The 27,053-nt window shown below is 50.0% G+C and overlaps 1 protein-coding gene across 1 annotated transcript in view; it reads right to left on the bottom strand.

Moving 5' to 3' along the window:
• NOS1 (nitric oxide synthase 1) overlaps positions 1 to 27,053 on the bottom strand; it is a 73,675-nt gene that overhangs the window by 14,322 nt on the left and 32,300 nt on the right. Inside the window, exons 8-19 of the mRNA XM_023760404.1 lie at positions 25,427 to 25,566; positions 23,661 to 23,835; positions 20,435 to 20,536; positions 19,588 to 19,782; positions 18,846 to 18,931; positions 16,104 to 16,252; positions 15,000 to 15,100; positions 14,358 to 14,416; positions 11,506 to 11,622; positions 6,526 to 6,700; positions 3,192 to 3,330; positions 2,606 to 2,684 (exon numbers count right to left, since the gene is read on the bottom strand). Of these exons, the coding sequence (XP_023616172.1) occupies positions 2,606 to 2,684; positions 3,192 to 3,330; positions 6,526 to 6,700; positions 11,506 to 11,622; positions 14,358 to 14,416; positions 15,000 to 15,100; positions 16,104 to 16,252; positions 18,846 to 18,931; positions 19,588 to 19,782; positions 20,435 to 20,536; positions 23,661 to 23,835; positions 25,427 to 25,566 (1,517 nt within the window). The remainder of the gene's footprint in view (positions 1 to 2,605; positions 2,685 to 3,191; positions 3,331 to 6,525; positions 6,701 to 11,505; positions 11,623 to 14,357; positions 14,417 to 14,999; positions 15,101 to 16,103; positions 16,253 to 18,845; positions 18,932 to 19,587; positions 19,783 to 20,434; positions 20,537 to 23,660; positions 23,836 to 25,426; positions 25,567 to 27,053) is intronic.

The raw sequence follows: 27,053 nt of genomic DNA, 5'->3' as shown, positions 1-27,053 counted from the left end.
TTTCCCTCCTCCTCCTGCTCCAGGACGCCCAGGCACACCCCGCCCATTAGTGCTCCCCTATACACTCTTCTGCACTGTTTGCTAATTGGTGCTCAGACATTAGAAAATGTGTTTTCTGGCCAGGCAGTAACTGCGACCACTTTTCTCTTTAGATTTGCCAGGACCACCCCTGAAAGGCTGTTTACTTCCTCTTAAGCACTTTGCTTGCAATTAAGGGTCTCCGGTGGGGTGACTGCTGATAGCTTGCTTACGGTCTCCTGGGTCCAACAGCCCGACTTGGGCCTTGGGCCGGGAAAAACAGGGGAGAGTCATGCTTTTTCACTCAATTAACCCTTCAAAAAACCTTATAAAGCTGGAACTCGTAGCAAGCCCCCAAACAGGTAGTGATACAGAACATGCTTTTAAAGAGATAAACCCTCGACACCATTTGATCCTTCTGTGCGAATCCACGCTGCCGCCCCGCTCCTGACCTTGCTGTAATGCTCCTGGAGCAGCCACTGGGCATGGAGGCAGCTGCCCTTTGCAGAGGTGGGAGGGCAGTTATTCTGGGACTTCGGCCCAACTTAGCATCAGAACATTTGCCAATTAACTTGCTTGTTGGGTGCGATGGTATAGGGAGTGATTTTTATGATCTGGTCTTTTCTAGTAGGTTCTTAAGTCCCTTCTCTTATAATGCTGCCTAAGTCACACCTTTGCACAGGACAGAAAGGGGAAGTAAGATGTGCAGTATTTCAAATGCAGAGTCCTTCTCTAGATCAGAGAGTGTTACGTTGTGCATATTGCATTTAACTAGCTATTCAGAAGGACCAATTTCCCAATCCATTTCTTTAATGTTTGAAGATCTAAGAGAGAACATGAGAGGCCCGGGATTCCATCCTGTTGGTCAAAGTCTTGAAGTCCACGTAAGAAAGCAGGCACACTAACTTTGCAGGTGCATGAAGCTGGGATGGATGCAGACTAGCCATGGGAAAGGAGAATATAACTGTCGCTCTGCGTACGTGTCTATAATATAGCAGCCTTGCAATGCGGTGGAGGCCATATGGATAGGCATTCAGTGTCTTGACCTTGGAGTTAGAGAAACCAAGTCTGTGTGACCTTGAAAAAGTCACTTGCATTTCTAATGGCCATTTCTCCTATTGAAAATGTGGATGATGATGGTACCTCCTTCCTGAGCTGGTCAGAATTATGGGAGATCCTGCAGAGAATGGATCAGAATGGTGCTTGGAGCACAAAGTACTAGATACATGTCAGCTATCCTTGTAGTCCTCACTGTCATCTGAGATAAGGAGACAGGGGCTCCGAGGACCCGAAGGCCTTGCCCAAGGTCACACAGCTGCTGCATGGCAGAGCTGGGGTCACCAGCCAGGGCTGTCCAGCTTGGAGGCCACTCTTTGTCCTATGCCATGCACGCAAAGAATCGAGATTTAAAAAGATCTTCATGTGCTATAACTGCAAAGTGAAAAGGATTCCAGTCGATGGGGATCGATGCAAAGATATTCACGTGTGCTAAGAAGTTTGCTTACGCGAGTGGAGGGATGGACAGACCTGGACGGGTCATTCTGAAAAGATCGGAAAGCTAAGTCGCCCTGGCCAAGGTGGCTCCGGTGGTTGGAGCATAGGCCTGTACACCAGAAGGTTGTGGGTTTGATCCCCGGTCAAGGCAACTGATTGATGTTTGTCTCTCACGTTGATGTTTTTCTCCCCCCTCCCCCTAAAAATCAATAAAAACATACCCTCGGGTGAGGATTAAAAAGTAAAGACTTGATAGCTAAGAGCAGCAAATCCCTAAGCTTACACGGGAGCTCAGCATGGCTGCTAGAACGAGGCCTGCAACCTCGGCGCCTCGGGCGTCGTGTTCCCATCAGGGATGGTAACAATAGCCTCAGCGCACTTGGCAGTGGTCACAGGACCTGCACTGCACTGTGACCAGGTCTGCAATGACACTTCCAGCAGGACAGAGTGTGTCCTTCTGCTAAGGCAAAAGGCGTGGGAAAACAGGTCTTAGGAAGAGCAATTGGAAGGAATCAGGGCCCAGGAGAGATTGGTCAAGGTCTTGACTCTTTGCAGGTGTTTCATCTGGAAGAAGCAAACATTTTTGTAGGTGTCCCCGGAGGGTGTCACTGGGATCAAAATGAAGTGCTAGGGAGAGATGCTTTGTTCTAAGCCACAGTAAGGCGATTCCTAACACTCAGGACTTCAAACACACAGTGGCTGTTTTGTGCAGTAATGAGCCTCCCGTCATTCCAAAAGCCTGTAAGCAGGACTCTAGAGAAGCCTTACCCAACAGGAGACGATGCCTGGACTAAGTGATTTTGACTGAGATGCTATGGCACAATTAGTAGTTCTGCAAGGAAGAGGTCTACATGGCAAACTTTTCATAGAACCGTTCTCTATCCACAGTGATCACCACCACCTCCTTCTGTCCCTCCAGGTGGGAGCTTGTCAAAGGAAAAGCAGGAAACCAACATGCTACAAAGCAGCAACGGGGTCTCCATGGCACTCAGGATGGTGGTGGGAAACCGGTGTCTGGAGTCAGCAGGGACTCCCGCCTCCCTGTGGGGGCTTCTAGAGCAGCGGGTGGTACCTGGGTGAATAAGGTTCCCACCTGGATTTAGGGCTCTGAAGGTTTTGACGGCTGAGAAGACGAGCAGCTGAGACCCGCTTCTTGTGCACGTTGGATAGACCTGCGGGGAGAAAAACAAAGTCCTCCTGAAATGGGTTAAATAGTTGTCAGTAGAACATCTTCAGCTTCTACTGACTCTACTCACACTCCCCACTGTCCTCTGGAGCAGCGGTCGCTAAGCTTTCGGACCTCACAGACCAGTGGTTCTCGGGCCATCAGTGGTCGACCGCTGCTCTGGAGTAAAGTGAAGGGAAAAGGAGGAAGAGGTCAGGCGGCAGTGGTTGGGGTGGGTGGGGTGGTTGTGGGAATGCAGGACACAGAGCAAGTCTGGTTGGACTGATTGAGAAGAGGACGGTTCTGGGTAACGCTCCATCCTCCAGGAGAGAGAGATGTCCATGTGTGTGCTTCACGGAGTGTGAGGCAGCAGCTGTGTCTTCACTGGGAGGACTGAACGGAAGGGACTAAGCGAGGACACCCACTTTCTCTCAGCACCTTTCCCATGTGACAGCTCCAGACTCTCCTTTGCCCCACTGTCCTGAGCGCCCACCCGGAGCCTGGTGAGAGGTACCTTGTGTAAGCTCTGGAGCTTCGGCCACATAGGTGAGGCGGAACTTGTTCCTCTTCCAGCTGCGGTCATTGCTGATGAGGGAGTTGTTCGCCTTCTCAATGTTGACATCATCTCCCACGCAGAACACGTCACAGGCTGTCTGTGGCACATACAGGGCTTTCAGTGGCCTCCGTCAGCCAAGAGGGGCTCCTCTCCAACAGCTCTGAGTCATGGCATGTATCCCACCTTCCAACCATCCATCCATCCATCTACCCACCTACACACCCATCCCTCAACCCCTGCATCCCTCAACCCCTCCATCTATCAACCCCTCCAATTTCCAACCATCCACCCACGCACCCATCCACCCACCAGTCTGTTGGTCCATCCATCCATCCATCCATCCATCCATCCATCCATCCACTAATCCATCCTATATTTTTTTGAGTGCCTTTGATGTGCTGGACATATCACATTTACTATTGTCTTTAGGACCTCACATCTATTTTGCATGTAACTCTCTGCACTTATTTATAAAACCAACATGTGTAGAGGTCTACTATTAAACAAGAAAGTAAACATTTTAGAATTTCCTATCCATCTTCCTCACAGATTTTAAAAAGTTACATTAAAGGCAGAATGTATTGAATGTCTGTATACCTGCACATACATTTATTTTTCATTTGCTAAGTTTGTAAGTTCTCTAACTCTAGTGATCCTAAGAATTACTGTTCAGAATTATTTTTAGAGATAAAAGCCATGGATAACTCCAAAGGTTCTCAAGGATAGCTTTTCACCAATTTTTGGGCTCGTGTTGATTTTCAGATGATTCCAATGTCATTGACTGATGAATGGATAAACGAAATACGGTATATCCATAGAATGGAATATTTGGCCATGAAAAGGAATGTGCCTTCATCGAGTGATCATGGTTAACATCTCTAAAATAAGTCATGTTGACCCCGGTATCCTGGCATGATGTGATGAGGACACCTCTCTTCTGGGATATTCTTCCCCAAACCCATCACCCCACTCTAATCTTGAAAAAAGATATTGAGGGACACGCTACAAAATGCCTCACCAGTACTCTTAGAAACTCTTAAGATCATGAAAGGGAAGACTGAGAAACACAGCTGAAGAGATGGAGATGTTTTGACAATGCGATATGGTACCCTGGATTTGATCTTGAAACAGAAAAAGGGCATCGGTGGGAAAACGGGTAAAACCTGAAGAAAGCCTGTATCACTGTATCACTGTTCCTAGTTTTGACACGTGTACCATGGTTATGTTAACAGGAACTCTTTGTTATGGAACTCTTTGTACATCCTTGTTACTTTTCTGTAATCTCAATGTATTATAAAATAAAAAATATTAAAAAAGAAAGGAATGAAGTCCTGACACATGCTACAACATGGATGAACCTTGAGAATATTATGCTAAAGTGAAGGAAGCCAGGCATGACAGACCACATTCATATGAAATGTGCAGCACAGGCACATCCATAGAGACAGAAAGCAGATTAGTGGTTGCCAGGGCCGGGGTTGGAGTGGAGGATAGGGGGGTAATAGCTCAAGGACAGAGTGGCTTGTGACAGACCCTGCTTCTGGGATGCTCAAAGTTGGCCGATTGAAGTCAACAACCACACTGTTATCTTGAGGTGTGAGAAAAGCCAAGTTATCTCCACTCTCCCCATCTAGGAAGAAAGCAGGAACAGGCTATTGACAGCCTCCCCACACAGGTTTCTTTATAGCTCAGAGGCCTCAGTTTCCCTCTTGCTCCACACCTGCATTTGCTTTCAGAATGAAAAGTATCAACTGGATGACAGGAGGTTGTTGTAGCCCTTTTTCTCCAGGGGCTGCTGGTAAGAAGGTTCTTCAGGGCCGAGGAAAGAGCGGGTAAAGGTGGGTCTATAGTGATTGTTTTTTCGTTCTCCCCCAGGGGCAACTAAATCATGCGCCACACGCAGACAGGAGGCCAGTAGTCCTTCATCCTCCTGTGGCCCATGTCTGGAATAGGATGTCCTGGCAGGATGGATGGCTCTGTGCTGTCTGACAGGGTGACCACCAGCCACTGGTGGTTTTTGAGCACACGAAACATGGCTGGTGCTCCCGAGAAATGGACGTTTTAACCCAATTTAATGTATACATAGAAAATTAATATAGAATAACCTATTAATATAGAATGAATATATAGAGAATGAGATAAATGAACTATATATAAATGAACTATATTTTATATAGTTACATATTCTCATAGAGAAGGGATAATTCATATCATATAAAATTCACCATTTAAAAATGTACAAGTCAGTGGTTTTTAGTATATTTACAAGGATGCGCCGCTGCCACTAACATCCACTTTCAGAACATTTTCGTGACCCCAAAGACACTCTGTACCATCATTAACAGTAACTTCCATTTCCGCTTTTTTCAAAATCTTGGCAACCACTAATCTACTTTCTGTTTCTACAGATTTGCCTATTCCAGACATTTCATATAAATGGAATCATATAATATGTGGCCTTCTGTGTCTGGCTTCTTTCACTTAGATCATGTTTTCAAGGTTCATCCATGTTGTAGCATGTGTCAGGACTTCATTCCTTTTTATGGCTGAAGAGTATTCTTTTGCATAAGCATACTTAATTTTATTTATCCATTCATCATATTTAGATTTAAATAGCCACATGTGGCTAGTGGCTCCCACAATGGCCAGTTAATATTTAGCACAAGAGGAATATGCTTCTCCAAGTAGACAAGTTGGTGAGATCTGAGTTCCAGGTCAAGGCATGGCCCTTGGTTTAGTTAATCAATTCTATGTGTTTTGTCTACTTGTCGACCAAATGTGAGTGAGGGCTGGATTCCTCCCAGAAATTCCAAGACTCTGTAATTTCTTTTGTAGACCAACTCCTTAGCCCAGGGGTGGGCAAACTTTTTGACTCGAGGGCCACAATGGGTTCTTAAACTGGACCGGAGGGCGGGAACAAAAGCATGGATGGAGTGTTTGTGTGAACTAATATAAATTCAAAGTAAACATCATTACATAAAAGGGTACGGTCTTTTTTTTTTTTTTAGTTTTATTCATTTCAAACGGGCCGGATCCGGCCCGCGGGCCGTAGTTTGCCCACGGCTGCCTTAGCCACATGCAGGAGTTTGGGTTCAGGGTGGAGAATGTGTGTTGTAAGGTCACCCAAGTTCATCGAGCTGTTTAAAGCTGCCTCCTGGGTGGATGCCTGGGGGAAGTACCCGGGATCCTCTCAAGTTCCTTCTCTTTGCGATGGTTTAGGCCGTCTGTCTTTGGGGGCCAAGGGGAGCATGACCTTTCCCCCTGGGTCTCTGAGATCTGGGAGGATGGTTACCTTGAAGACCTTCTTGGCCCAGGTCCTGAACGCCTCCTCCTGACCACAGAGCTCATCCCCTTCCTTCATCTTCAGGATCCTCTCTCCTCCCAGCTCTTCCAGGAGGGTGTCCACAGCGTGGCCAAAGGCGCAGAAGTGCGGGTATGCCCTCGAGCCAAGGCCAAACACTGAGAACCTGCCAACGAGACAAGAGAAAGCTCATGTGAGGTTGGGCTGAGGGGGTGCCTGGTGCTATGAATAGAACTATGCCTCCCCAAATTCATATGTTGAAGCCCTACCCCCAATGTAACTAATTGTATTTACAGATGGCGCCTCCAAGGTGGTAACTGAGATGAAATGAGGTTATAACGTGAGGGCCCTAATCTAATAGAACTGGCGTCCTCATTAGAAGAGGAAGAGAGAAAGATCAACCAAAGGACTTGTATGCATGCATATAAGCATAAGTGATGGATGTGGACAACAGGGGGTGAGGGTGAGGGTAGGATTGGGGAGATGAGGGGACATTGGGGGGATAAGGACACATTTGTAACATCTTATTCACTAAAGGGGAAAAAAAAGAAGAGGAAGAGACACCTGAGTCTCCCTCTCTCTGCATGTGCACAGTGGAAAGGCCAGGTGAGGACACAGCAAGAAGGTGGCTGTCTGCAAGCCAGGAAGAGAGGCCTCACCAGAAACCAGTCCTACTAGCACCTTGATCTTGCACTTCCAGCTTCCACAACTGTGAGAAAATAAACTTCAAGTGTTGAAGCTACTTTGTCTGTGGTGTTTTGTTAAGGCCACCCAAGCAGACCAATACACCTGTTTTTTTTTTCTCCCAGAAGGACTGTGGTTAGCCATGATGGTCAGGCAACCCCAAGCCTATTGGAGAAGGCTATCATTCAAATAGCTCCCTCCCCTGGGGGCTTCTCCCTTCCTCTGGTATCTACTAGGCCAGTGGTTCTCAACCTTCTGGCCCTTTAAATGCAGTTCCTCATGTTGTGACCCAACCATAAAATTATTTTCGTTGCTACTTCATAACTGTAATGTTGCTACTGTTATGAATTGTAAATGTAAATATCTGATATGCAGGATGGTCTTAGGTGACCCCTGTGAAAGGGTTGTTCGACCGCCAAAGGGGTCGCGACCCACAGGTTGAGAACCGCTGTACTGGGCAATACTGTCCTCAGGAGAAAATTCCCCATTTGTCCTAAGGACGATGAGTCGGGGTGGTGACCATCCAGAATCACTGGCTGTTCCCTGTGTGTCCCTTTCTAAGCTGGACTAATTGGGAATATTTGTCTACATTATGGGGAAGCTTAAATTCTACAAGTTTTGTAATTCTACAAACCAGAGCAGTTTTAAGTACAAAGACAATGGAAATTATAACACAGAGGTCCTCGGGGGCCTGTATCAATGAGGACTTGTCGCCGACACGTCACATGTGGGTGTGGACAGGCCCTTCTGAAAGGGGAGGAGGGGCTTGTGAATGTGCTGGCTCCGCCCCTTGCAATGTCTGTGAAATGAATTGGTCTCACAAACCCTCCTTGCACAGCCACCACCAAGATGCTGCTCCCTGAATAGATGGGGGTCAAGTTAGTGAGATGGGGGCTGGCTGCTTTCAGGCATGGGAAGTGGGGGGCTGGGCCTCAGGTGGCCCCTATTCTTAGCTCAGTGTGTCCTACAGACACTTGATGTCACACTTCCAGGGCTTGGTCCCGGCTGTAGGTCTTGACCTCTCGGGACTGGAGTGGCAGGTTCCCAGCGGGACAAGCGCACCCCATCCCACTTCTTTCCCAGGTCAGGGTTCTGCTGCAGACCGTCATGGAGACACGCCAAGGAGTGGAGCTGTCTAACCTACTCCATCCAGGGTCTGGTGCTGTCCCCAAATCTCATTTTTAGGACAAGGGGTCCAAGATGGTGAGATGGGGGGTCAGAGGCAGAGGCAGGAGACAGTGGGAAGAAATTGCATCATGGAGAATGAACTTGAGATAGGTCCAGGTGTCTCACAGGTCAAATGGAAGTTATCCCCTCCTTTCTCATCTCACTTTCCTCCTCTTTCCTGCCCTCCATTCCTCCTGGTTCCAGAGCCTTTCCACGGAAAGTGAATGAGAGCAGGCGGTGTTTTCCCCCATCCCTCCTGCACCTACGATCTTCCTGGACCTGGACTCCTCCCCCTTTCCTCGCAGGGTGGCAGCTGGTGGGTAGAGAGCTGGTGACCAGGAGTGGACTGGTTGGAGGGCCACCCTCAGCCTGAGCAGATCTGGGAACCCCAGCACCAGCCTGCCGTGGTTAAGGCGTTGCGCCCCAAATCTGCAATATGAATGTTTGTGACATCCACCAGACTTGACTGTCCCAACTCTGTTCCTCATTAGCGCTGTTTAACCTGCGTTTAGTTTGTGCTGACTAGCTCCTCTGGCCCACATGTGTTCACAGCAGATGGTCCAAGGGGTGAGTTCATGAATGTGCTTCCCGATGCACCTGAAGACCTGCATCATCGTCACTTCCCAGACTCACGTTTCCATCCCCGTCTTCACCTCCTGGCTTCAGAGGTCCTATTTTAAGCCTCTACACCAGGAGCTGGCCAACTTATTGTCCAGGGGGCCAGAGAGTAAATATTTTTAGGCGAAGAAACAAAATGGAAACGATTATATAGCTACTTCTATAACAAGAAAGAACAAATTCCCACACATTTTTTTTACTAACGAAGTTAAAAATGTGCTACTAATAATGATAATAATTATAGCTCAGTATAATTTTTTAGTAACATATGTACTCATGAGAACGTAATTCTTTTTCATGGGAGATAACATTTTGCTTAATTGGGGCTCAAAGGTAGTGTTTTTTTTAAAAAATCATTAAATGAATTGCAAGCGTTCAGGTGTGAAAACCACTCTGAGCTCATGGGTTGTACACAGACAGACAGTGGCCAGGCTGTATTTGGACCATGGCTGTCACTTGCCATCACCTGCTGTAAGCCATGGTGGATTTAATGAGGGAAAAATGGGTCTGACTGTCAAACTATGCAGCTGACATTACATTGTCAAACTAAAAAAAGTGTACAGATTTCAAAACCTATACAGGCCCTAACTGGTTGGGCTCAGTGGATAGAGCGTCAGCCTGCGGACTGAAGGGTCCCGGGTTCGATTCTGGTCAAGGGCATGTACCTTGGTTGTGGGCACATCCCCAGTGGGGGGTGTGCAGGAGACAGCTGATCGATGTTTTTCTCTCATCGATGTTTCTCTCTATCCCTCTCCCTTCCTCTCTGTAAAAAATCAATAAAATACATTTTTAAAAAAACCCTATACAGAATGGACAGCACCAAGGGGGAGCCCTACTGTAAACCATGGACTTGGTGAGATCATGACGTGTCAATGCAGGTTCATCAACTGTACAAATGTACCCTCTGGTGGGAATGCTGATGGCGGAGGAGGCTGTGTATGTATGTGTTGTGGGGCAGAAAGTATATGGGGAGTCTCTGTACATTCCCCTGAATTTTTCTATGAACCTACGACTGCTTTTTAAAAAAATGAAGTCTTTTAAAGAGTGGACTGATGGCCACAATGCTTCACTATCGAGGAGCCCTGTGATCTGAGGCATCTGCTGAGCACTGCTCTGAGCATCTGTGAAGAAGGTTCAGTTAGTGGCCAGGTTTAGTTAGAGATTCCTGGCCAGGCCTGGATACTGTGCTTGTATCAGCCTCGTCTTGACCGATAATCTGTGAAACCAAGGGTTTGGCATGACATCCAGTTTTATTTCTTTCCAAATATCCATTAAACTGAAGACACAACTATTGAAGTACAAAATATATGTCCATGTACTACCTAAAGTTACCTCCTGGCATGTGACTATGCTTTTGAAAATAAAGGAGTTAGGCCAGAATCTTTTGAATCTGACTACACATTGGAGTCCATTGGGGAAATATTTTCTCAGTTTTTAAACATTTATTGATTTGAGAGAGAGCGATTTGTTGTTCCACTTATTGATGTATTCATTGGTTAATTTTTGTATATGTCCTGACTGGGGATTGAATCCACAACCCTGGTGTATTGGATGACACTAAACAATAGACATACCCGGCTGGGGGAGGGGAGAAGTAGGCTTTTTTTTTTTTGAAAAGCAATGCTTGGTCCCAATCGTAGGCCGATTACACCAGAATCTCTGGAGGTGGGCGTGGTTATGGGTGCATTGTAAACATCTCCAGGTGCTTTTAATGCACACCCAGCTTTGAGAACCACTGGGTTATGGCAGTTTGTCTCCAGAAGCTTCTATCAAGTGTGCAGCATATCACTTGGGAAGGACAGCTCATTGCGTAATTTCTAGGGGTCAACGTTCTCCATCACCAGTGACATGCTGATGAGGGGGTGAAGTGTGTGTGATGGGGTGAAAGGTGTGTGATGGTTGAAATGTCGCTCCTTCGCTGTAACGCAGCTGATGGGGTACGATCTTGGCGCGGGGGTCACGTGTGTTTGCTGCGGTCTAACGTGTTGATGGCGTGACAGGTGTTTCTGGGGTGAAAGGTGTGTGATGGGGTCAAAGGTCGGTGAAGGGGTGAAAGGTGTGGGATGAGGTAAAGGTGTGGGATGGGGTAAAGGTGTGTGATGGGGTGAAAGGTGGGTGATGGGGTGAAAGGTGGGTGATGGGGTGAAAGGTGTGGGATGAGGTAAAGGTGTGGGATGGGGTGAAAGGTGTGGGATGGGGTGAAAGGTGTGGGATGAGGTAAAGGTGTGGGATGGGGTAAAGGTGTGTGAGGGGTGAAAGGTGTGGGATGGGGTAAAGGTGGGTGATGGGGTGAAAGGTGGGTGATGGGGGAAAACGGGATTGTGGGGGCAATGAGGCTGTGCATTTACGAAGAGGAGTCCGGTGCAGCCAGGGTGCAACTGGTTGTTCCAGGGATGGAGACATGTGGAAGGAAGACACCCCCACAACAAAGAGCCCACTTTGCAGCTGAGTCCAGTTCCCCAAGAGCCTTTGTCATCCCTGAGGCCTGAGCCCCTTGCTCACCTCACGTTTGCCAGGGGGCCGGTGCTCTCAAAGTTGTCTCTGTGGTTCGGCCCATTGCCTGATGATTTGTGGAAGTCGGAATAGGAGGAAACACTATTGAACCTGACCTTGTAGCTCCTGCCAAAAGGAGAGAGAGTCATGAGCTCTGGCTTGAGCCCTCGCCTGAGGTCACCGCCCTGGATCTTCAAAGGACCAGTCCTGGTTCTAGGACCCTCTCACGTGTGATGAGTGAGACCACGGCATCCTCAGGCCTCCTCCACATGGATCAACTTACCCCCGCCCACCACCGTGCCAGCCAGCCATCTGTCCTTGATGCCATGTGTGTTAAAGGGGTTCTTTCTGACCACACTCAGCTCAGGAAATTGAAAGCCTAACAGTCAAAATGACTGACGAGGCAAGAAGGCAGGAGGGAGTAGAACAGACCACCCCTAACCATTAGACCATGCTTCCTTGCTACCCAAATTGTAACGTGCGTAAGGATCAGCCTGGGGCTGGGTTAGGCAGATCCTGATTCTGAAGATCTGGGGCCGGGCCTGAGAGTCTGCATTTCTAATAAACTCCCAGGAAATGCCGATGCCGCTGGTCCCCAGACCTCACTTTGCGTAGCCTGGACCTGGACTTGTACTGTCCACTGTGGGGGCCATTGGCTACCTGTGGCTATTTGAATGTAAAGCCGAATTAATTCACACGAAATACAACGAAAAAGTCTGTTTCTCACTTGCACTAGCCACACGTCAGTTGCTCACTCAACAACCACGTGCGGCACAAATACAGACCACGTTCGTCACCCTGGGAAGTTTGACTGGACGCGGCTCTTTCTGTCCGGTTGTGGTCCTTAGACATTTCCGGGGTCTGTCACCTCCCACCTTCCACGTCAGCATGGAGAGCGCTCAGCACTGACAGGGGCAGGAGAGGAGACTGGCGTTCTCGTTAACGTGTTTTGAAGGGGAAGGAAGATGTCATTCAAACCTCACTTGAGTACGCAAGATGGGATTCAAACCTCAGCACTAGCGGCCCAGGAGCCTGAAGCCTCAAGAAAACACACACCTGGTTTTCCAGTTTTTCTCTAAAAGTCAGTTTTGACCTCAGACAGGGCAGAAACAAAACAAAACAAAAAACGTCTCCAAGACAACCCCCCAAAACAAAACCAAACCAAGAGATCCAAACCTCCAAACAGAAGAAACAAAGCAAAGCGAAACACAAAAACTCAAGACATCAATCTGAGCACAAAAGACAAAAAAAGAAACTGCGCATTCTGGCAGCAGGGTCCTAAGCGGGATCCTCAGTTCTTGCTCCAGGATCCGGAAAGGTCTACATACACGTAAGCGTCGTTTCTGCCCTAAAATAGTCACACATGGAGTCACTTCCCCAAATAAGGCATGCGACACACCAGGGGGTGGCCGTGGTGTTAGTGGGAGGGATGGTGGGTGGCTGTGGGGTGAGAATGACAGCGCGTGTTTCTGTATGAGGTTTATGGTGTCCCAAATGCTGTCCTCTGCTGTCCTCTCTGTTGTTATCCTTTGGCCCGCACAACAGCCAGCTCCCAGGCGTAGTCAGGACAGAGAGCTTCTCCCCATTTGGTGGATGAGGAAGACTGAGGCCCCGAGAGGTCAAGGGACTGGCTCCAGGTCGCTTAATGAGTTAGTGGCACAGCCTGGGTTAGAAGCTCAGGTTTCCTTGACACCTGGATGTGGCCTTGGAGGTTCGCGCGTCAGGCATGCATGCGCACGCGTGCAGACACACATCTCCCTGCACACACGCATGCACACGGGTGCATGTATGCACACGCACATCCGCTCTACCTGTGCTGGCTGTCACGGGCTGCAGCCAGACCATGGACTTCTGTGTCACCTCGGGGGAGGGGAGGCCCTTTACGGGAAAAGAAACGCAAGGGTTCCGGGTACCTAGAGGGGAGAATGGATGGTGCCCTATCTCTCCCTGAAGGAGGGGACCTGCTGGAGACCACCCAGGCTGGGATGGGCAGGAGAGGGGCAGGGACAGTGAGTGCTGGAGTTGGGCACAGAACGAGGGCTGAGTGCAGGGGACTCAGCCACCCCCTGGATACGGAAAGCATGCGAGTTTGGCAACACGTGCTTGGCTGCAAGAAAACCAGGAGGGATTTTCTGCGAACCACGGCCAGCGGCGGCATTTGGTGCCCAACGGCAGACATGGGGTCTGCTCTGAGCTGGAGGCGGCGCTGTGTTGGCCTCACTGAAAGGCAGCTCCGTCTGCACCTGCCATATGTTCTCCACTTTGTGGGCGACTTAAGGGCTTTCCAAGGGTAACGCTGATTCCAGGTGTTTCTCAGATCACGGGATCTCTTCAGAACCCAGCCCCACGTTGGATGCGCTTTCACGCGAACATCGTTTGACCGCAGGCAACTCTCTGCCTTCTTTTGAATGGCACCCCCACCCGAGCTGCAGCGCCACCCTGAGCATCAGGCGGCACAGTGCCAGGGAAAGCAGCGCATTTCACTGATCCCGCAGGTCGGGTCCCGGGGGTGGAGAGAACTGGCGTTTGCACAGGGCTCTCAGTTTCTCACAGGCACACACATCTAGTTTCTAATTCGCGTCTTACAAATTGGAGAGCCCAGGCAGGTGCAATAAACCCTACTTGATAGGAAAAGAAACCGAGGCGCAGGGCCGTGAAGGGACCAAACCAAGACCCTCTAATTAGGACCAGAGCATCCGCGCTGGTGGGGCGCACGCACCCAGCGGCTGAAATCGGCCACAGCTGGACTGTCGGTCACAACCGCCATCCACCCAGACCTCAAACGTGAACCCCAGGTGCCAAAAGACAATTTCCAGTCCCCCCCAGGGGGGTCATGCGGCCGTGGAGAGCCGTCCACTTACTTCCTTTCCTCCTGCACAGAGTTGGGGTGCCTCATTTCCATCAAAGCACAGCCGAATTTCTGCAGAGCGAAAGAGGTGAGTGACATGTCAGGAGTGTATTATTAAAACTGGGATATGCTCAGGTCCCGAGGGGCTGGGGTCCTGGCTGGAAAAAGAGGAGTCTGATGCTCGGGGGCCCGGATGTCCGAGATGGTGAGATGGCGAGGGGCTCGGCAGGGCAGCCATGCTTGCGCTGCAGACGCACCCGGGAGGGTCAGCTGCTTAAAGAACTGCAGAAGTGGACGCCCGACCCCCAGCACACCAAGCCCCTTGGTGGCGGCTTTCTCTCTATAAAAATATTGTCCCCACTTCTCTCATCTGGAGCATCAAGCTCCAGGGGACACCCAGCTCTTGGTTTGAGCATCTATTCCAAAGAAGCAGCTCACTCAGATGACAGCCGTTTCACTAGGAGCCAGCCAGGCCCTGGGTGCCAACAGACAGAGGACTTGGAATTGTCCCATCTTGGCCGAGCTTAGATCCACATTGAAACCACCGTCTTTGAGGCCCTGGGAGGATGTGCTACTGAACAGCGGGTGCAACGGTAGCCCCTCTTTCTTCCTGCTGATGGAAACACGAGCTAGAACAGGCGAACACTCATCTTACCTCCCCATTTTCAGGGGGGTCTCCATTGCCAAAGGTGCTGGTGACCACCAGGACCAGCGTTTCATGTTCCAGGTGCACAATGTCATAGTCTTCCATGGCAAAGAGGGGGCAGGAAGGAAGAGGTGATGAGGAGAGAAGGTGGGAGAGAACAAGAAGTGATGGGGGAAGGAGGAGGAGGAAGTGATGGGGGAAGGAGGAGGAGGAGGAGAAAGAAGAGGAAGAGGAGGAGAAGCAGAAGATGAGTCATCTTGAGCCCTCTCCTTTGGAAGAACCAAATGTGTGGGGTGTTGCTATTTCATGGGTAGACCTGCAAGCCTCTGGCAGGGTGGGACCTCCTGTGGTCACTGTGGCCTGGAGGCCGAAGGGAATCTGGGGAAATGGCGCAGGGGGTGACCGCCAGTAGAGACAGGTCCCAATGGAGACCCTTCAGCTTTTTAAAACCAACTGATCTTGGAAGCTCCTTGACCACATCTAGGCTGGGAGTGACCTGGCCGACTGGGTCTGACCAACGGCTGCTCAGCCTCCGTTCTAGCCTCCCTCCAGCAGGGTGGATGGCCTGGGCCAAACCAGTCTGAGAGGCCTGCTTTGGGGAAAGATTGTTGCCCTGTATCCTAGCATCGCTCGAGAAACAGTTTTCAACGGCGGTTCTAGGGAAGCCCAGTCTCTGGAGATGCTTCCCAAAAACAAGTGAGCCATAAACAAACATGTCTGGGGAACATTTACATTCTCCGCCCTCCTCTTTTGGAGATGACAACACAGACGTGCAGACTAAAGGCTCTGACAAGTCCTGCAGCAAAGAAACCCACTGAACTGTATTTAACGCAGAGCTTCTTAAACTGACTCCAGAACGGATTTTCATAAAACCCTCTAACAGTTTCCTCTAGATCTGGGGGTTTCATTTTGTGATTTCTGGACTCCTGGGGGGTTCGCAGAGAGAGGGATATCGCCGTCCCCTGGAATTTATGAAAATGTGAGTGTGTGTGCTGACGGGCAACTTGGGAAGTGCTTTCATCCATTCTCAAAGGGTTCTACTCTGTGGACTTCCCTCTCTCCCCTCCCCACTTTAATCACCAGGAGGGGCTGGAGAGCTGGCAGTGCCCCTACCCACCTTGGCATCGAAGGCGTGCTTGAAGATCTCACACAGGGTTTTGGCATAGGCCTGCGATTTACCCGTCTCTGTGCCATACAGGATGGTCGCCTTGACCCTCTTGGCCATTGCCTGCCCCATCAGCTTGGCTGAGAACTTGACGGCTCTGGGAGGAAGGGGAGGGAGAGAACATGGGAAATGCCAGGCTGGGACATTGAGCAGAAGCATGACCCATGACATTAACCAGAGAGAACTTACTCTCCTGATCTTTGATGGCCTCTGGGAACTCAAAGCCTGAGTTTAGGCACCATGTGACCCCTTTAAGCCCCTCCAGAGCAACGAGTCGTGAGCTGAAATGGTTGGTTAACTGTGTTGGGTTGTTCATGGATCAATCCCAGTCTTGAGGACCTTGCTTTGCCAAGCATTGTCCCCAAAAGATGACCATTCATTCATGCACTCATTTGTTCATCCATCAAATGTGTGTTAACCACGTATGTGCAGGCATTGTGATAGGAGCTGAAGAACATAGAGAATGTAGCTGTGGACAAGCAGCTGTGATGGGGCTTACATTAGTGTGTGTGTGTGTGTGAGAGAGAGAGAGAGAGAGAGAGAGAGAGAGAGAGAGAGAGATCACTAACAAATCACTAGGTATTGAGCTCAAAGGGATTTCAGAAGTGAAGGCCCAGGTCTGGTTTAGTCAGGCGTGCATAGCCAGGGTCTTGCACAGCTGATGCCTAATAGGCACTAAATACATATCTAGCAAAGGAATGAATTTTAAAGATGCTGCTGCCACTGAAGACGTGGGGAGTTCAAATGTCAAGTCTAGGCCCTTTGTAGTTAAATGGAGAGTCCAGAACCACTGTTCTTCCTTCCCGTCCATGAGGGCCTGGGCGAGGCAGCCAGGCCAGAGGCCCAGGAACGCCTGGGCTCCCCTCGGAGCAAGCATCCCTGCTCTAACAGGCATCTCCAAGCAGACAACTTGCTAATTACTCCTGCTGGGGGATTATTGGTGGTAAATTCATCATTTTTTAGAATCAGGGAAACCACCCACGCTGCAGGAGCACTTGGGCTAAGGGGGAGAAACAGAGAGACATAAAAGGTGCCTGGAGGGTTCCCTTTGAATGATGGGAGCATAAAAAGGCAGCTATAATTAACTTCCATTGTTTCTAGCTCCATCTTAATAGTGCGGTTAATGTTTTAGATTCCCCCCTTCCTCCCCCGCCAGACAGCTGAACTGAAGGGAAGCCAGGGGCTGCCTTCCCTGAGAATATTTGTGATCTCTCATTAGCGAAAGAATGGCTGCTGAGGTGCCCTTGCTTGGCTGGAAGACGGGGTTAGGTGGAAGGAGAGAGGAGGGGAGAAAGGGAGAGAGATGCCATGGGCCATATTAACAGAGCCAGCACCCAGGGTTGAGTCCCTGCAAGACCCACCAGTGTCTTGCTTCTGGGGTCTGTGGCATGGATGGCACCAATTGTTTTATTTTTATTTTTTGCAACTACCCCCCATGCAGAGAGAGTTCTGGACCCGAGGGCGCTCAGGAAAGAGTGAGGAGCTCAGTGCATACTTAGCTCCTCTGCCAAAAAGTAAGTTAGTTCTGAACAGGGTGTCTCCGAGAGCCGGCGGACCTCTTTCTTAGGAGAAGCCTGGCATCCCCATTAGAGCACCTCATTTGGCTCCACCTTACTTGTCAGCTGGCCCCTTGGCTGGCTACGCGTTCTTTTTTATTTTTTAAAATGTTTTTATTGATTTTTAGAGAGAGGGAGAGGGGTAGAAAGACATAAACATCGATAAGAGAGAAACATCATTGATTGGCTGCTTCCTGCACGCCCTCTGCTGGGGATCAAGCCTACAATCCAGGCACGGGCCCTGACTGGGAATTCAATTGGTGACCTCTTGGTTCATGGGCTGACACTCAACCACTGAGCCAGCCATAGCAGCTGGGCTGGCTATACGTCAGGACAGTTATTCTTTGGTGGCCTTGGTCCATAACCCCCTTCCCGCCCTTCTGTGCTCAGTTAGGACTTATTCATCTTATTCTTCAGCTCAATTGTCACCTCCTGAAGGAAGCCCTTGCCTAAACTCGGTTAAGTCTGTTCTTTGGCACCATGGATCACTCCTCGAGGGCACCTGAAGTGCTGACTGTATTTGTGTGGTTCTCTGACAGATGAATGGCTGTGAGCTTCAAGAGGGCAGGGACCACATTTGCCTGGCTAATGATGGCTTCCCGAGAGCCTAGTACAGTGCCTGGCAGGGAGTAGGCTCTCAGTATCCATTTGTGGGCCGAATGAATGAATGAATGAATGAAATTAGAGTTCAGCCCTGGACAAGAGCACTGTTGGCAGTGATGTTCTGGACCCAGCTCATCCCAGCTCCTCTCTACTACGGGTTCAGTGACTTCCTGTTGGTAGCTTAAAACTGGCCATAATGGGAGTATTTACACTATGGCAATTGGCCAACATTACAAATCTACTATTATTTTTACTTTTAATATTATTATCAGGAAAGCTGCTTTACCAACACACCACTGCCTCCAGGAAAAGAATTTATAAAACTGGGTGAGGAAAGTAAAATCGGGAGGGAGAAGAACTGTGGCGACATTTACATCCCAGACTCTGAGGCAAAGAAGGCACGAGGGGGCGAGAGAAAGTAGAGAAATCTTATCGCGCTAGTCAGAGGCATGACTAGCTGCCTGGCTTCCTTTTGGGGGGCTCTCCAAGTTTCGGGGCACATCCACCCCCCACCTACTGCAGGAGACTTACTCTGCCAGCTTCTTGAAGCCGATGGCTCGCCGCTTGGTGGGGGTCCCGTTGGTGCCTTTCCAGAGGTGGGTGTTCCAAGGGTCCGGCTGGGAAGAAAGGACTGCGGTTACTGCGGTTACTGTGGTGAGGGAACCTGGCTCCCCTGGAAGGTACTCAGGATCCTGGGGGCTGTGGCTGCCCAGCCATGCCTAACCCGCAGCCTTGAAGGGAGTGATTCTGCGAGTGATGACCACAGGGGTCCTGGCACAGAGCAGCTGGCCCAGCCGTTCTGCACTGCCCTGCTAGACCAGCGGTTCTCAACCTGTGGGTCACGACCCCTTTGGCGGTCGAACGACCCTTTCACAGGGGTCGCCTAAGACCATCCTGCATATCAGATATTTACATGATGATTCATAACAGTAGCAACATTACAGTTATGAAGTAGCAACGAAAATAATTTTATGGTTGGATCACAACATGAGGAACTATATTTAAAGGGCCAGAAGGTTGAGAACCACTGTGCTAGACCTTCCCACTCAGCCCTCAGTCCCTCCCAAAGACTTTCCTTGAGACCCCAGACGACTCATTTAGTCTCCAGGAATCTCTCTGCTAGAGCTGCGTTGTCCAATATGGTAGCCGCTAACCAAGCATGGCTACTGAGCACCTGAGTGTCCAAAGTGCTAGTCTGAACTGAGACGTGCTCTCAGCATCACACACACAGGCTACCGAAGGCTTAGCGCGAAGAGGCAGGGAGGGGCAGGACCTGGTATTCGAAGGAGGGGGTGAGCCGGTAGTTGAGCATCTCCTGGTGGAAGACAGGGGTGATGCTGCCAGACATGGGGGGCACGATCCACACCCAGTCTGCCGGACAGCCCCCCCGGCAGCGGTATTCGTTCTCCATGTGCTTAATGAAGGACTCGGTGGCCGAGTGGTGGTCGACGATGGTCACTTTGTCACTCTGTGGGTGGAGAGGGGACAGGAGTCAGGAGGTAAGAGAGCCGGGGTGTTTCCGGATTCTCCCAGAGTGGCGTTTCCCGAAGGACAGGTCCTGGAGATGGTTTAGTGCCCAATACTTCTCTGCATTTCTCCTTCTGACTGTACCCGGGAGAAAGTCTCCGTTTGCTGCTAACAGGCCTCTCTAGCGAGTCTTCCTTTCTCCTCCCCTACCCTTTCTCAAACGAACCTCTTATGTAGCTAGAATGGAACAACTCCGTTTTGCTAGTCCTTGTATTTGTTTATTTCTTTAAACTAACAATTCTCTTCTATTTAAGGCAACTGATCTTGGCTCTCCATTTATGGTGGGGATACAAAATCCTGTGTCAGCTGATAGTCTGCGTCCCTAAGCAACACACGGACGATACCTGACATCTCAATTCTGAAAAACCACAGGTGACAAGTCACAACCCCCCCTACTGGTCATCTCTTCCTCAAACGTCCACACTCAAGATCAACATGGAGAGGCAGGCATGCATGATGGGCGGTTGACCTCGCTGGTGGACAGATCTCCCCAAAGGTGGTTCCTGGCAGCTAGGGCTCTTGGGCTTTTTGCTCCAAGGCTCTGAAAGGTTCAGTTCCTCCCTGAGGCTTGACGGCCGGGACCCCAGCACTACCTGGAAGCTGTAGAGAACGGCAATGTTGATCTCCACCAGCGCCTGGTCCTTCCACAGGGAGGACGTCTTCCTCGTGTCCAAGTTCATCTTCTTGGCCACTTCCTGCAAGAAGAAGGGAGCACAGACTCTCGGGCTGGGACGCTTCAGGCAAAGGAGGGGAAGGGCTAGCTCGTGTCATGAATGAACGTCTTAACTATCAGTCAGCTCACTGGCAGAGCGAGTCACTCCCTCTGAAGATATCTTACCGAGGACCTACCGGTGGTGGGAAACTAGAGACGTGGCTGGCCACTTATTACTGAGTGGAACTTGTAGTGGGAGAGAACAGTTTATATTGTGATCAGTGCTAATTCCTACGGAGAAAATAAGATGAGGATATGGGACGAGGAGGGATATGGGGCAGGGTTCACTGAACCACGCTAGTCAGGAAAGGCCCACGTGGAGGGGGCACACCCGGTGAGACCCCAACGAGGAGGAAAAGCAAGGCATGTGCAGACGGAGGGAGGCGAGGGTCTCGGCAGAGACAGCACGTGCAAAGCCCCCGAGGAGGTTCAGACTCACAGCATCTGAGATACAGAAAGAAGGGCAGTGCACGCGGAGGGTGGGGAGCCGCGGGAGTTAGTGAGAAGGGCAGGATCTTGAAGGATGTGCCACGGAGCCGGGATTTTTATTCCAAATGTAACGAGGAGGGTCTTCGCAGGGTTTTAATCAGAGATGTGGGCCTGGGAGTGGCATTGTCTACTTCTTAGTGGGAAAAGCTCTCCACCCAACCTGCTCCACCCCTGGAGTGGCCACTACTCGTAATCTAGACCATGGACGTTTTGAGCTTGACTGACTCCATCTGACAGATGGGGAAACTGAGGTTCAGAGAGGTGCCTGGATTTGCTCGACTTCTGTAGAGCCAGTTGGCCTCAGAGCTGGAGCCCAGGGAGATGCGTACTGCCCAGAACCTGGGAGCTGCTCCCCAACCAGCCGGCGTCTCTGGCAAAAAACAACCCCTGCTGTTTGTTACAGCTGAAGCAGGAGCTGATGTCAAGGGTGAGGAAGACCCAATAGCAAATGCACTAATTAGAGCCTAGCTTTTCTCTTACTCTGTCAATTCTAGTCACTCGTGGGAACCCGGGTCTCATTATGGGGCTAGAATGCGACAATTTCTCAGCTTTGGGTAAATCGCTTCCCAGCCTCAGCTGTCAACCTCTGTACAGAGTGGCAGCTGGAACTGGAGGCAGGGGCGGGAGGGAGTCTCATTTAAGTTTCCCAGTGACTACTCGATGCAGTCGAAATGCAAGCAAGATCATGGAGGCGGACTTATTGATTCACTCTTTGGGGCTGAAGCGTTAGGTTCTGCTTGGGGCCTTTGGGCAGCGACACAAATGCAGGCAGTAAAGAATTTGCTGCTTTACATAAGTACATATAAAGCTCGAGTTATTATACAAAAGAGGAGAGGTGTCTAGCCAGTCATGCTGCTACTGTTACTTCTACAGCATTATTTTGGTTAACAAAAGAGAAATTAGTTGCAGGAAAAAAACACACCTATACAACTTAAAAAAAAAATCCCCAAATGTGACTCAAGGCATCTCTATGAACGTTAACTAAACTGTCTTTTCCTTTCTTGCCAGAAGTCTGTACAGATCGGTGGCTGCCCCAGTAGAATCTTCTAGGGCAGTGGTCGTCAAACTGCGGCTCGCGAGCCACATGCGGCTCTTTGGCCCCTTGAGTGTGGCTCTTCCACAAATACCATGTTCAGGCGCACACGTACAGTGCGATTGAAACTTTGTGGCCCATGCGCAGAAGTCTGTATTTTGTGGAAGAGCCACACTCAAGGGGCCAAAGAGCCGCATGTGGCTTGCGAGCTGCAGTTTGCCGACCACTGTTCTAGGGAGATATGAAAAATGCTGATGCCCTCCCCCCCTGTAGAGCAATTCCATCCAAATCCTGGGGGTGGGGTCTCGGGCATCGCTGTGCTACCCTGGTAGTTCCAGTGGACGGCAAGGCTGAGGACTTGGCTTCTGTCTTCCAGGAGAACAACCATGGAGTTTTTTTTAAAAAGTGAGATAGAACTGACATATGATGTTGTGCACATTCAAGGTGTACAAAGTTCAAGGTGTTGGTTGGGTACAGTTATATATTGCAATATGATTACCACTGTAGCATTAGTTAACATCTGTAAGTAATTATTGTGGTGAGAACAATTAAGATCTAGTCTCTTAGAAACTTTGAAGTTTATACTAGAGTGTTGTTGATTATAATCTCGATGCTGTGCTTTAGATTTCCAGAAATTATTTACCTGTTCGACTAAAACATCTCCCCAATTCCCACCCCCACAGCCACCATTCTAACTCACCAGAGAGCAGAATCCACACAGAAGCGAGATCACACCGCCTTTGTCGTTGTCTGTCTGACTGAGCTCACGTGGCCTAATGCCCTCAAGGGCCGTCCATGTGAACACCGACGGATTTCAGCCACAGACACCCAATGCCTGGCTCTGAGGTCTAATCCTGACTCCACCTTAGTTGCTGTGTGACACAGGCCAGCACTTCAGCTCTCTGCTTCTCAGGGGCCTATTTTGAAACAAGGCCAGCGACAGCAGACTGTTGTCAGGAACAACGTTTGCTGACAAAACCACGGCAATCCTGAGCTTTCACCAGAGCTGGGCCCCAGGAAGCTCTCTGCCCGGCACTTTTCAGCAGATGAGGGTGACTCAGCCAGGGAGGAAATCAGACCTCCACCGAGAAATGTGTTTAGTGGAAAACCATGGACTCTCCTCCAGCCTGGTTTTCCAGAAAAGAGACAAAAAAAGTCCCAAGTTCACCCATCATTCTCAAACCCTTCTCACAGAGTTTGACACCGGGAGGCAGTGTAGCAGCGTGGTGATGAACTTGGACCACAAAACCAGACTGGGGTTGCATCCCAGCTCTGCACTTCCTAGTGGCACGACCTCGAGCTTGTCATTTCATCCCTGCAAAGGCCTTGATTTTCTCATCGGTGAGAGGGTTTTTTTTTTTTTTAACCTGGAGGTTGTGGTGAGGATTAAATGAGCATGTTATACATGCAATGCGCTTTGAACACCGCCTAGCACCCAGTCCGTACACAGTTAGTGCCACGGATGCCGCACTGGGATTGCAGGTTCTGCTGTCACCTGTTTCCAGTTTCGAAGCCCCAAAGCCTGGCTGTGGGGAAGCACTGCTGAGCCCAGCCCTTCTGCCTGGTGACTAAGGAGGGACCTCACCTCCAGGATGTTGTACCGAGAGTTGTCACAGTAGTCGCGGACGCCAATCTCCGTGCCCATGTACCAGCCGCTGAAGGGACAGGCGCTGAACTCCAGGCCGCCAATCTCCAGCAGCATGTTGGACACAGCGGGGAGGCCGTACCACTTCAGCCCCAGGTCCTTGAACCACTCAAACCTGCGGAGAAGGACACAGCCCAGCTCACCACGGGGCGGGAGTCTCGGGCAGACAGAGGGTGGGATAGGCTGAGTCTGGGGATGCTGCGATGCCAGCGACTGACGGGGGCCATGTCAGAACCAGATTCCTGGGCTCTGCTTCAGAGCTGGAGAATCACAGGTTCCAGAGCTGGGGCCCGAGAATATGCATCTTACCATGTTTCCCAGGTGGTGTGCAGGGATATCCAGGCCTGGAAACCACTGCTCGGGCTGCTGTTTATCCGCTAAGCCCACTCTGCAAGTTAGTCCTGGAGGAAGCGAGTTCCCTCCTACCCAGGGCCTTTGCACAACCGCTTTTTCCTCCTGGGATCTCTTCTCCTCTGTGTCTGTCCAGCTCTTGTTTGCACTTTAATTCTCAGCTAAAATGCTGTTTGCTCTTTTAGGAAGCCTTCCCTGATGCCCAATCTGGGTACGGGTGAGGTGATCTCATGCCTCTAGGCACCATACAATTTCTATTGCAGCATGTTATTGGAATGAAGTTATTTGGGTAAGATCAAAACTTTAAATAAAGACAGGATTCCAGCCCTAGCCGGTTTGGCTCAGTGGATAGAACATCTGCCTGTGGGCTGAAAGGTCCCGGGTTTGATTCCGCTCAAGGGTTGCGGAAATGTTTTATATATATATATATATATATAAATATATATATATATATATATATATATATATATATATATATATAGAGAGAGAGAGAGAGAGAGAGAGAGAGAGGATTCCACGCTGCACTCACATGACTCACCTGGTTTGCCTCTCTCTAGTCTCAGCCCTGAACTGGATCCTGTATTTATTTAAAATGCTGACACACTGTACAGCACAGGAATTTTTTAAAATTATTTTTTATTTTTCTTTCTTTTTAAAAATATATTTATTTAATATATTTATTGATTTCAGAGAGGAAGGGAGAGGGAGAGAGAGAGAGAAACATCAATGATGAGAGAATCATCGATTGGCTGCCTCCTGCACGCCCCACACTGGGGATCGGGCCTGCAACCCAGGCATGTGCCCTGACCGGGAATCGAACCGGTTCATAGTTCATAGGTCGACGCTCAACCACTGAGCCATGCCAGCCGGGCTATTTCTGATTTTTAAGAAATACTGCATTAGAATATTATTTATCTTGATTACTGAGTCTTTTGGTGCCGCCTCCGTTCTGCCCCCAAGGCCCCTGTGGATTTCCTTCACTCCAAATTCCTTTCGGACGTGACTCCCCTCAAGTCACAGAGTTTAAAACAGTTCCCTCTGTTTAACATCTGAGCCCCCAACAGGATAGCAGGTTCTCCTGCTTTCTGATCCTCCGGCTGGGAAAGGGCAGGTCCGCATCGGTAGCTTAGGAATGGGGTAAGAAGGGAGATTATGATTCAGAAAAGGTGGCAGTTCCCCGGCTGGTCAAGGAGGAAATACTGATTCTGTGCCCAGGTCCCAGGGTGAGGACTGGAATCAAGAGCCCCTTTCAGCCTGTGTTGGGCTGGAGAGGGCGAGCCAGGGGGTCCAGGAACGGGCAGAGGGGCACTGGGGAAACCCACTCACCCTCACCCACTCCATGCCGGCCCTCTTACTTGGGGTGCCTGATGGGCACTTCCAGCACCAGCTCTGGGGGGATCTGGAAGAGCTCGGGGTCATTGCCATTGGCCTGGAGCAGGAGTGGCAGGACGTCGAAGCGGCCTCTCGGGGGCTTCCAGCCCTGCAGGATGCAGATCTGCAAGCAGACCCGCTGGTCAGGCCCCGGCTCGGGCCCCCAGACCCTCCCAACACACGGCACTGGGCAGGGGCAGAGCCCAAGCGCTACCCCCCAGCAGCCCGTTCCTCCGGAGGGGCCGGGCCACGCGCCTCCTTTGTCAAGGTCTCCCCGACATCACCACGTAACCAGCACCGCTTCTCGTGGGCCCACAGACAGAGGGTAAAACTGTGCCCAGCACCAGGCTTTGAGCACTCGAAATGTGGTGGGTTCGAACCGAGACCCTAAGTGCCATAAGTGTAAAATACCAGGCCACAGAGACAGAAACCAGTTTTATGTTTTCTGGGTCTTCCCTGCCCACTGGGGAGGGAGTCTATAACATGTAGTATATAACGTAATCAAATGTATTAGATATCATTTATTTGTTAACTAGAGGCCCGATGCATGAGATTCGTTCAAGGGGCTCGGCCCTCGCAGCCCCGGCTTCATCTGGAAGGTCATCCGGAAGGTCGTTCGGCTGTCCGGTCTAATTAGCATATTACGCTTTTATTATAGATAATAAATTTTAAATAAATTATTAACATTTAAAGCTATTTAACATAATTATATCTATTAACTCAATAAGTATATTACTTTATTAATAAGTATAATAAATAGGTTAGCCCAATATTACCCACTATAACATTTTCAATACTCGAGATAAGAACTTATTAATAAGATATTCCCCACCCTCCCTCTTTGGTTTCTGTCTTGGTGATCTGGTGTGTATGCAGACTGTGTGCTCACGAGCCATGTGTGACCAGCAGCTGCTGTATTAGACAGCTCAGGGGGAGAGGGTTTCAAAAGATACAGCTCCGTGGTTATGTTTGGGTGATTCTTTCTGCCCTGTTCGTACCAAGAAGGAGCATGAAATGATGCACTTAAAAGAACATGTCCTGTCAGCGAGGTTTCTGGAAACAGAAGAAGAGGAAGAGGCCCTGGTGTCTGTGTTCTGGTGGCCACGGGGACAAGGTCAGCCAACTCTACACTCAGCTCGCAGCCAAGTGGAGCAGAGAGTCTGGCTGAGTCTAAATCGGCACAGGTGCCACTCCTGGTCGCCCTGGTTACTGCCCCTTCCTTAGGAGAGTAGCACCTAATCAGGAAAGCCGGATGCAAAGGCCGTCAGCAGCAACTGAGGGAGTTCAGTGGCCCTGCCTGGCCAGATCCTCTTGGGGGAGATACTGGGGGGAGTTTGAGGGGGGTTTGAGGAAAGGACAAGATGACGTTCAACTGGGATGACTGGGTGATTAAGAAAAGGGGGTACCAGGCCTGTGTGCCTGAGGTCATGGCAGGCATGGCGTCTGCCTGTGGTTTCTGCTATGGGCACAGACGCTGTAAGCTGCTGTGCCTCAGCTGTGCTGTCTGCCTCACCTGGAAGGAGCCTAGGATGGTGGTGTTTGTGTTTCTGTGTTTTATGAGTTGACTTGGGCTGTCAGCAATAGTGTCTGTGCTGGTACCATGGAGAGTCC

This window comes from Myotis lucifugus, unplaced genomic scaffold (assembly GCF_000147115.1).
Source record: "Myotis lucifugus unplaced genomic scaffold, Myoluc2.0 scaffold_181, whole genome shotgun sequence".
Lineage (NCBI taxonomy): Eukaryota > Metazoa > Chordata > Mammalia > Chiroptera > Vespertilionidae > Myotis > Myotis lucifugus.
The sequence above is the reverse complement of the archived record's forward strand: the minus strand, read 5'-3'. Positions and strand labels throughout refer to the sequence as shown.